This window comes from Nicotiana sylvestris, chromosome 5, assembly GCF_000393655.2.
Source record: "Nicotiana sylvestris chromosome 5, ASM39365v2, whole genome shotgun sequence".
Classification (NCBI taxonomy): domain Eukaryota; kingdom Viridiplantae; phylum Streptophyta; class Magnoliopsida; order Solanales; family Solanaceae; genus Nicotiana; species Nicotiana sylvestris.
Genome location: NC_091061.1, coordinates 53,971,028 through 53,982,109, shown reverse-complemented (window position 1 = coordinate 53,982,109; position 11,082 = coordinate 53,971,028). Strand labels below are relative to the sequence as shown.

The 11,082-nt window shown below is 37.2% G+C and overlaps 1 protein-coding gene across 1 annotated transcript; it reads left to right on the top strand.

Annotated features, from left to right (window-relative positions):
- The first annotated feature begins 3,910 nt into the window (after positions 1 to 3,910).
- On the top strand, positions 3,911 to 10,803 carry LOC104243745 (uncharacterized). The gene is made up of 6 exons (XM_009798991.2): positions 3,911 to 4,403; positions 6,631 to 6,684; positions 9,203 to 9,283; positions 9,799 to 9,868; positions 9,984 to 10,072; positions 10,494 to 10,803. Exons 1-6 carry the CDS (start codon positions 4,227 to 4,229, stop codon positions 10,626 to 10,628), a joined length of 606 nt encoding a protein of 201 aa, XP_009797293.1. The 5' UTR covers positions 3,911 to 4,226; the 3' UTR covers positions 10,629 to 10,803.
- The last annotated feature ends 279 nt before the right edge of the window (positions 10,804 to 11,082 follow it).

Below are 11,082 nucleotides of genomic sequence, written 5' to 3'. Positions count from 1 at the left end.
TCTTAAATATGTTATAAGCACTATCTGTAAAGTTTGGCTAAAAACGGACGTCATATGACGTGTTTCGGACTTAAAATGGGGAATTGGAGTTTTATGAAAGTTGAAAGAAAATCATGTGTTTTGAGGCTTTATTCTATGTATATGATATTATTTTGGCGATTTGATCGCACAAATGAGACCGTAAGATATTTTTAAGATCATATGTATGTTTGGTTCGAAGCCCCGAGGGCTCGGGTGAGTTTTGAGTGGGGCCCAGGAGGTCTTAGACTTAAAAAATGCAGGTTCAGGTGTTGCAGGCCCAGCGCGGCCGCGGCCGTTTCCGCGCGGTCTGCGCTAGCAGCCACGCGGCCGCAGTGCTTTTCTGTGCGGTCCGCGTGGGGGGGGGGGGGGTTCAGAGGGTCGGTAGCCAGGTCGACCAGCGCGGCCGCGCACCAAATCAGTGCGGTCCGCGCTGGGTGGGTTCAGAGAGCCCACTACTTCCCTCCCACGGCGCGATCGCGGTGCATTTCCGCGCGGTCCGCGCTGGCAGCCACGCTGCCGCGGTGCATTTCTACGCGGTCCGCGCCATCCCCCAGCATATATATAAATTCGGAATTTTCAGTCATTTTACCCACTTTTCGAAACCCAAAACCTAAGAGGCGATTTTCCAAACAACTTTTCTTCTCCAAAACGATTGGTAAGTGATTTCTAACTTAATTTCTTTATCCCTTGACATCTTTTAACATGATTTCAAATTCAAATCAAAGATTTTCATGGGGGAAATTGGGTGTTTTGGATAGAACCTAGGTTTTCTACAAATTGAGAAGTTGGACCTCAATTTGAGGTCCGATTTCAAAACAAATCATATATTTGGATTCTAGGGAGAATGGGTAACCGGGTTTTGGTCCGAACCTCGAGTTTCGACCACGTGAGTCCGGGGGGTGTTTTTGACCATTTTGGGAAAAACCTTGAAAAATTTATTTTTCATGCATGGGGAGTGATTCATTTAGTAATTATTAATGTGATTAAGTAACTTATGACTAGAAGCGTGAGTTGAGTTTGGAGCATTCGAGGTAAGTGTTTGTTCTAACTTTGGATTGAGGGAATAGGATTAGGATGTTATCTTCTACTTGCTAATATGGAGTACGGTGTATAGGCATGGTGACGGTTATCTATGCACCGGAGTCTAGCAGGACTGTTAGTCTTAATTGTTTTTAATTCGAATAACGTGACACAATCCCCTTGTTTATTTGATGAGTTTCATATGATGTGAACGGTTGGGGTAAAATTGTGATTGGTGTACTTTTGGAGCGTTATCTCGAACATGAATGTGTTAGTTGAGGAAGAAGGGATTTAAAAAGAGGATGTGTTGTGATTACTCCCTTGCCGGGATGTGTAGACCGATATATATACTCTCCCTTGTCGGGATATTTTGGGTTGTTAGTTGTACCCTTGCCGGGTTAGAGTGATATGTTGTTGATTTCCCCTAATGGGACTCTCCTTACAAAATCAGATGTTTCGAATTATATTATGGGATCGTGTGGCACGCCGTCCACTTATATATGATATTATGGGATCGTGTGGCACGCCGTCCACATATATATGATATTATGGGATCGTGTGGCACGCCGTCCACTTATATATGATATTATGGGATCGTGTGGCACGCCGTCCACTTATATATGATATTATGGGATCATGTGGCACGCCGTCCACTTATATATGATATTATGGGATCGTGTGGCACGCCGTCCACTTATATATGATATTATGGGATCGTGTGGCACGCCGTCCACTTATATATAATATTATGGGATCGTGTGGCACGCCGTCCACTTATATATGATATTATGGGATCGTGTGGCACGCCGTCCACTTATATATATATATATATATATATATATATATATATATATATATATATCATGGAAACCGGAGTTTCTTCTGTTTATTTCCGATATTTCATTTTTATCTGTTACTCCCCGATAGCATGTCCCCTCCTAGCTTTACTTTGTGTTATCTTGTTATTGTTTTCTTGCACTTGTATATATATATTTGTACAGGTTAATTGTGGTAGGTCCTGTCTAGCCTCGTCACTACTTCGTCGGGGTTAGGCCAGGCACTTACCAGCACATGGGGTCGGTTGTGCTGATGCTACACTCTGTGCATTTTTGTGCACAGATCAGGGAGCAGCTTTCGGACCTCAGCAGTAGGACTTCTGGGAGCTATCTTCAGTCCAGGGACTCTCGAGGTAGCCTAGCTGGCGTTCGCAGGCCGAAGTCCCTTTCCATGTTTTTCGTTTGTTCATCTTGTATCAGACAAACATGATGTATTTCCTTTCAGACATTGTTTGTAGTATTCTGTAGTAGTCCGTGAGCTAGTGACACCAGACCTTGGGTAGTGATGTGTATTAAACTTCCGCACTTTTGGTTTTCAGTTGCTTTAGATTTAAAGTCTTCCGCTTAAATTTTGTCTCGTTTATTATATTGTATGAAAGAAAGTAGGAAAGGTGTTTTAAATATTTGGCTTGCCTACCTCCGATAGTAGGCGCCATCACGACACCCGATAGTGGAAAATTCGGGTCGTGACAATTTAACTCATGTTGTACATAACATGAAAGAAACTTTTCAGCCTTTAGCCCATTATTAAAGACACACTTTTAGGGTTATTATTATTATTATCTTCTTTCTTCTTTCCCAGCACACCAAATTCTCTCTCATTGCCTCTTGCTTCTTTCTTTCTAACCCACATAGATCCCTCACCCTCTCTTAACCTAGCCCCCCGCTATTCCCCCTCCTTTACCCCCTACGCAGTTCTGCCATCAATGGCTCGAAGAAGGCTCGGGCTCCTACTCCGTCGTCCATGGTAGCAAGCAGAAGAATATTGAAAATTTTTGAAAGAAAAAATGAAAATACACACAGTTCTGAAAATAAAATAGCTCTCAAACTTGATTTGCACCAAAAAATAACCACTAATTTTGGAAGATTTTGAAGTTTGAAGTTCTGCTCATTATTATTATGACCTTGAGGTCTCGAATCTGAAATTGGGTGTATCTTATCTATGTGTTGAATTCCGAATCGTTGGCACAAAATTGTTAACTTATTGACGAGTTGAATCATCCAATACCTTCTACTACAACTCGAGGCTTGGATAAAAAATCATAACTATGTAGTAGTTTGTATCAACACTGTATAATAGTGTATAATTGTATATATGGATATACAAACACCTCTTATACACTATTATACATGTTTATTCAAGTTAATACATTATTTACAGTAAGTGTAGTGTTGGACATTCTATGTTTTCTAGTGGAAATATTGTATAAGTGGTGTTTATATACACTTATACAATATTGTATAATTGTGTATAAATGTGTATATTTGTGTATAATGTTGTATAATTATATATTTTTTCAGTTTATAAGAATGTATATACATTGTCAATGTGTAAGAGGCCTTTACGGAAGTTTGACACTTCCTTCTCTTCTTCTTTTTCGTGTACGTGGTGTATAAAAAAGATTTTGTACGCGTTGGAGGGATTCTACAATTCATTTACCAAGTTTTTATTTTTCTTTTATCCTGTTGGATTGCTTCAGCAATTGCACATAAAAGTGATTGAATTTCTTACCTTTAGATAATTCAGAATGAGTTGCATTGTGGTTGATTTGCATTCTTTATCTAATGCTTAATAATCAGAGGAAATCAAGAGAATGAAAACAACTGGTTATATAAAGAGGGAGCAATAACCGTAGTTGATTGTGTGAAATAAGTTGTATTTCGGGAATTAATCTATTATTTTTGGACTATAGATTTACAAAGTGGTATCTAAGCTATTATGTTGCAAGTCATGTGTGTGAGTTGTATTTATGTGAAATTATCCCTATGAAATAGCGTACAATTTTTATTGAACTCTGAAAATAAAATTAATTGAAGAAATTACAGCATAGGTCGATACTAGCTCCTGGAACTTTGGACGTTGGAGGCTAATAAGCGCCGCCGCTATTGTCCATATATACCCCTAACCCCTCCTCTCTTCATCCTCCTGGAACCTTCCCGAATCAGCAAACAGATACCCTAAAACATCATTACTACTATTTAAAGCGGAAAACATCATTAAATAGTACCTTTGACCCATTGTCTTTCTTTCTCTGACCCTTACCTTCACTGCATCTAAATCCATTCCCTTATTGCAATTTTTAGATCCTTCATTGTTATAACCGGCGGCGAGTAATTTAGTTGAAGGGAATGGAGGGAGGTGCAGCAGCAGAGAAACAGAATGAAGCTACAGCGTCTTATACTTATTGGGTGAGGGAGGCGACACGAGATGCTGCACCTTTACCTCTTCCTAAGAAGCTCACTTCTCAGGACCTCAACAATCAAGCCAATAACCCACAAACCCACCTTGGGTCCGCCTGGAATCGGGTATGACTTACCCCCTTCGTTTCTTCATAGTTTGGTAGAATGATTATCTTTTTATATTGTTTATTATTCAGTTCTGGATCAAGGGCGGATGTAGGTTTGTGACAATGGTCGAGTAGAAAGATCAAATTTGATTTTAATCAGTTTAGGATAAGGGGCGGATGTAATTCACTGCTTTTTTGCTCTCTTGAAATCAAGAATGTTAATGTAGTTACATGTTCAAAATATATTCAGACTCATTATATTTGAGTAAGTGAATATTAGAGAATTTCATAATATTCATTAACGTATGTCATTGTATTCTCGGAGATACTTGTTTTGTTAGGTGTACGGAATAATCACGTATCATGTTGTTGGTAGCTCATGACTCCTACATCTTAGCCCTTCTTGTACATTGCTAGTGATACAAGTGAATAAGAAGATTTCTCTCTTATTACATGCTTGAACTCTATATAGGTCAGAAATAGTTTAAAAGATATACGTTTATTTTTGCTCTGTACCTGTTGTCGCAAAAGACCAGTGAGAATTCAGATCCACTTGCTTAAAATCGTGGATGAGCCTCTATATAGGATTATGCTGGCATCTGATGTTGTATCTATGTGCATATGCAAAATGTTGGTGTACACCAACTATAGAAAACTTCTCAAATATGTAAGACTTCTGGTCTTTGCTAAGTTATAACAAGTAAATGTAGAAGTGTTGCTCTAAGTTCTGATATAGTCTGTGCTTTTCAGTGTTTCTACAGTTGCTTACAGAAAGGTCATAGCTTTGTTGACAAAATAAATTCTGGTGTGTCATTTAATCAGACTTCTTTAGTTACCTGGGGTTCATGCAATTGTGTAAAGATTTGATGATGGGACGCAAGAAATACTGAACTTTTCCTAACACTGAAGAATATTTAGTGGCCCATGAGGTTTACAGACTATTACTTGGATAATTTTACTTTTTAAATTTTGACATAATTAAAGATGTTTCAGCGGCTTTCACATTGCTCACTGTATTCAGCTTTTGCGAGGCTGTACTGGTGTGTTGAGGAGAAAGATATAATGTATCATGAAATCTAGGATACAAAAGGAGAAAAAGATAGATGGATATTGGAGAAGCCTCCCAACTCCAAGTCCTAAACTTAGCCCCTTGATTTCGTTCCTCGACACATAACCATTTAAGACAAAATCCTTGCAAGATAAATCTGAAGTAGTTGTGAGAGAGAAATATGTGATGGAACATTGAGAAACACTTTTTGCTTGTGAAGTGAACCTAAAAGTAAATGATGACATTTAATTTGGAATAGAGGCAGTGCAAAATGGATTCTATATTTTTAGTTTGCCAAAATGTCCTAATGTGTATTTGACTAGAGGTAGCGAAATAGTTTCAAGTTCATTAAATAATTATGTCATTGGGATTCACAGGAAAGGAACCTACATTACTTCCTGCACATCCCTAATCATAAAAATTGCATACTAAATTTTTGAACAGTACCTTCTATATTGAACTCTGTCTGTGATGAAGCCAGTCATAACAATGGATAATTAGCGTATTTGAGCTCAAATAACACCAGAAACTGGCTTGTTCTTTTGCCCCTAGGGCTTTGGTCTAGTGGTAAGAGTGCAGAGAGTGATGTGTGGGTTAGGCGCATGTCACGAGTTTGAATCGTCACACAGACAAAAGTCCGGTACTTTAGTGGAGAAGGGTGGAAGGACCGATCCATTGTTCACCGAGTTCAAACCGTGTGCCACTGGTTCTCGGGGATTTCTCGGTTATCAAAAAGAAAAAATGGTCTAGTTCTATCAACCCAAAAAGCACCCAGTGGTTAATTGTGTTAACTCCAAGATAAATGAAGCAGGCTGTCGGCTTATTACCATGCTGAGGTGATGAGACTAAGGGGCTAGGCTAGTTTAGACAACTGAGATTAAAAGAAAGTATAGCAGAGACATTGAGGGAAAGCTGGTAGCTGGGGTTTTAAGATGTTATCTGCCATTATTTCATTCCGATTTATCCCCTTCCCCTGCCCAAAAAGAAAACAAACAATAATAATAATAATAAAGATAAATAAATAAATAGAATAGAATCTTTTCATAAAAAAGGAAGGTAAACAGATAAGTTAGTACCAGGAAAACCAACAATACTGAAGGGAAACAATTCATGACATATGGTTTTTCAGTGTTTGTTTCTTCTGATTGATTCAGTTGTATCGTGTATTCTCATGATAATTGTTACTTTTCTTTTGCAGGCTGGAACATGGGAGGAGAAAAATCTAAATAAATGGGCAAATGATAGAATCAAGGTATGAGCTTCAGTATTCTTCCCTTCATCACGTTTTGGAGTGATACTGTTTTAAAAAAATTTCATGGAATTGCCTCTTCCTATGACCTACAACTCTGGTTTCACGACTAATGAGCTCTGTGATCTAGTGGAATTGTCTCTTTGGAAGATTTGATTGGTGCTTCTTAAATAAATGTTTACTAAATTTGGTAGAATAGTAAATAAGTTTTGAGTAAATTATCTTTATGATAGGCAGCGGAAAATGGGCTTACATGATCTGATTGGTTCCTTGTGCCCGAATTATCAAAAATAAGTTTCATGTTTCAAGTCCCTCCTTGCTGTTGCCAAAATCTGAAAGTCTAAACTGGACATTGAGTCCAATGCTAAACCATGTAGCACTAGGATTGAGTTACTCTTGAAGGCCATTAATAATAGCAAATAATATGGACGACATTATTCGCTGCAAATAAGAAAGACTAGTACCTATAGACATCATGTAATTTGTGAATGTGATGGAGTTGTGAACTAAAAGAGGAGAACAATGCTATTTCCTACAAGTTAGTTCCTACTTGTTGCCATTACTCTTTTTCATTCTTTCTCTAGTCGAGGGTCTATCGGAAACAGCCTCTCCGCCCTTCCAAGGTAGGGGTGAGGTTGCGTACATCTTACCTTCCCCAGATCCCACTTGTAGGAAATCACTGGGTTTGTTATTGTTGTCCTACAAGTTAGATTACTTTTGCATTGATCTTATGTTCCTTTTCCTTTAAATGTGTAATTATGCAGTGGGAATCTTTGGATGCTCTGTTTATGTTATCAAGCTAGTAGCGCTTAGTCTAGGTTCTGGTTGCAACCCCTAATTTATTTTGTTTTTTTTTGCAACAAAAAAATCGGCTGTGTGAATATAAGTTCCATCCACCAACAAACTGTTTATGCGTCTTTTTTTAAATGTTTCTTCACAGTTGTTTGACTTGTTCTCTGAAATTGCACGGTGAATGGCCATGTATGATGTCATGATGCTTGATTTCATGGCTTCCATAATGCCCGTCATAAATCTATTACTAATATGTGCATGTTCATTTACACTATACAAATTATTTGAAGTTTCCAATATTTATGTTGAAATGATTTTTCTACTTTTAACATGACAAAATGAGATCTAATAGTTCGTAAAGTACTACTCTCTCAGTTCCAATTCCTGTGGGCGTTGATTGGGCACGAAGTTTGATAAAGAAAGGAAAACTTTTGAAACTTGTGTTGTAAAATAAACCATGGATATTAATGTGGCCCTAAATCATTTCATTTAGGGTAAAATAGGAAGTTAAAATTAGATTGTTATTAAACAAGGAAGTTTGACACTCTTTTTGGAATAGACTAAAAAGGAAAGTATGACACATAAATTGGGAGAAAAAGAGAGTATCTCTCCTTGTAACTATGCAAGTCCCTAACCTTTCTTAGGAAACTATTGCAATACTTTTGGATGTTCTATGGAAATATTAGAACCGTAACACTTTTAAAGTTATGTGACTGGTTGTTCTCAAATACTTTCTCCTTACAGCTATCACAAGTTTCTAGCCTTTCTTACGAAAGCAGAAATAAACTTGTCTTTGGATGTTTGGTGGAAAAATGTAGAAAAATCTTAGACTATTACAAGTAGTGAAATATTGAAAAGGTAATTATTTGCAAGTTCATCGAAATATGAATGAATCATATTGCTTTTCATTTAATTCAACATAGTATCATAAGCTCGTAATGCTAAAAGATTCTGTAATATAATTCATAGTCGTTCTGATACTTTTAATTCATATCTAAGTTGCTCGGACACGGGTGTGGGTGTCCGACACGGGAAATCTAGAGGTCTGATCCTTCGAGATGTAAATTCTAAGATTTGAGGATACAGATTCTAGTACGGATACGGGTGCGGGGATCCGGCTAAAAATAATTCTAAAAAAAAAAATCTATATTATGAGAAATTTTGTGGAATACTTACGTATAACTTGTAAACTGTAGATTTCTTTTTTATTCTCAAGTTGTAGATAAGTAAAGGATTGATTTCCTAGATAATGTAAGCTATTTTCTTCAAATTTACCCTATTTTTGATTCTGATTTCGGGAATCAAATTGTATCTCGTCTCAAAATTTTCTGTCCTGGTCAAAATACCCAAAATTGTTTGACTAGATCTAGTACGAAAAAACTTTTATCCACGCCCATACTAGTGTCATGTCGACGCGGGTGCGCGTGTCGGAGCAACTTAGATTCATAGGGAACTTTTTTGACGCATGTTATGAATCTATGGTGTGCCTTCTTTGTATGTCTTATCATATTTTCTTATTATTGCTTGTATTAGTTAATTCTTTTATGAATGTTTTATGTTAGAAAATTTTACAATTCCTTTTTTTTATGTTGAAAATATTCTGAATAGTTTCAACTTTTATTATGATAAGAAACTTATTACTGAAATCGAAAGTCCGAACCATATATGTGTGTGTGTATGATATGTAGGCATGTATACATCTATGTTACCTGATTCTTTTGAATGGCAGGAGCTGCTAGTATCTGTGGGATCACTGGAGTATTCTGGGGGTAGAGCAGAAGTAGCCGAAGTAACACGATGTTCTGGTGATGTGAGTGCTTTTTTTTTTTTTTATGCCTAAAGTAGTTTGCTATTTGAGGTCGATATTAGGGAAACAACATAAGATTTTTTTTTTTTTTTGCATTCCCTCTCTTTTACTTTCATCTTCTCTTTTCTCTTTTTAATTTTCCAGAGACAATGATATGGAGAAGGTGAAAACGTACTAAGTATCTTAAACCTACCTAATACTGTTACATGGTTTTACACTATGGCTTGCATAATTTGCAGGATCTTAGCAAGGGGAGGGGATCTAATATAGAGTTTTATGTGCCCAAAGTGTTTAGGAATCAAGAATTGGTTGTGTTCAACAGTTTCCTCTCTTCGAATCTGTTTAATTTATCAGAGTATTTACAAATAAATTGTAAACGAACTTAAGCCAAGATGATGTGATATTGCCATACACTTGTAACCATCCACTTCCACTCTCATGACATATGTGGTATATTCTGCAGCCTTGAGCTTTGTGATTTCTATTTCTTTGCTCATAATGTTTGGGTGACACAACAGGCATTCTTGGTGACTGTACGAAATAAAAAGCGTGTTGGCTACACATACGAGCTGACAGTCAAAGTCAAGGGTATTTCTTTCTCTTTGAAATCTGTTTCTTGAAGTCTTATCCGTTTTAACTTTCTATTCTTTCCGCCGTTCTTCTGTTTTCATTTGATAAGCAAATGATGTTATACTGTAATTAGGGGAATGGCTTGTCGGAGCTGAGAAGAAGGTGGTCAAAGGCCATATAGATATACTGGAGTTCTCATTTGGTGAGCTAGATGATCTGCAGGTACTTGCTAGATATGTGTTCATACTTTCATAAAAGAAATTAAGAGCAAGTTGGAAACTGATGTACATGGTGGTATGAGAATGGTTTTGTTGATAAACGAAAAGCTATCACTGCTCTTCATTGTTCAGACCAATTTTCTCTGGTGTATACAGTTGTAGTCTGGAATTGTACGAACTTTAGTCTTTTCTAGATAGAAAAGCGAATAGCTATATTTTTCTTAATGCAGTAAAGGTAAAAGAAACACAATATTAACTTATTGTTCTTTCTTGCAACTCTGGAAATTCAACAACCCCTTTCCAGTACGTGTGGCCTCTTTGCCTTTTCCAAACAACACTCCAGGGCAAAAGAAAGAGAAAGAAAAGATGTTCTAATGTATTTAAAAGGAAGCAAGTTGTGACCAACCTTTATTCTTTATTTGTAGATTGAAGTGAAGCTTAGTGAAGACAAGGATCTTGAACAACAAGACAAGCAGCGGATAAAACAGGATATGAAACAATTTCTGAGACCTCTTCGGGAAAAATTGCTTCAGTTTGAGCAGGAACTGAAAGAGTTGTAGTGTGCTGTCGCGTCTGGTACTATTTTTAAAGCTTCTTTTTTAATCACCCTAAAGTGCTTGTGGTCTGTAGTCTTGGACTAGTGTTCCTTTGACTGGAAATTATCACTTCAGCTTGTATTAGTAGAATGCAGTACACTCCAGGAAAATTAATTAAGAATCTTGGGACTTGGGCCTATTTGATGCTGGTGGTCTTGGTGACTATTTCATCTTAATTTGATATTTTTAGTGCACGACTGTGAAGGTGTCTAGAGTGTCTTAACTCAAAAGCTTAAGACAGTTCGTCAAGACATTTTAAACCCTATTGGAATATTTTACATAACTAATGAGGGACGAGTGTGTGCTCTCACTCACTTCCACACGCGTGACTTGATTGTAGGATTTACACGTGGACTTTTGTTTTGTTTTTTCCTTTTCGTTTTTGCTCTTTTTTTAATATTAAGAAGGCTGAAGAATG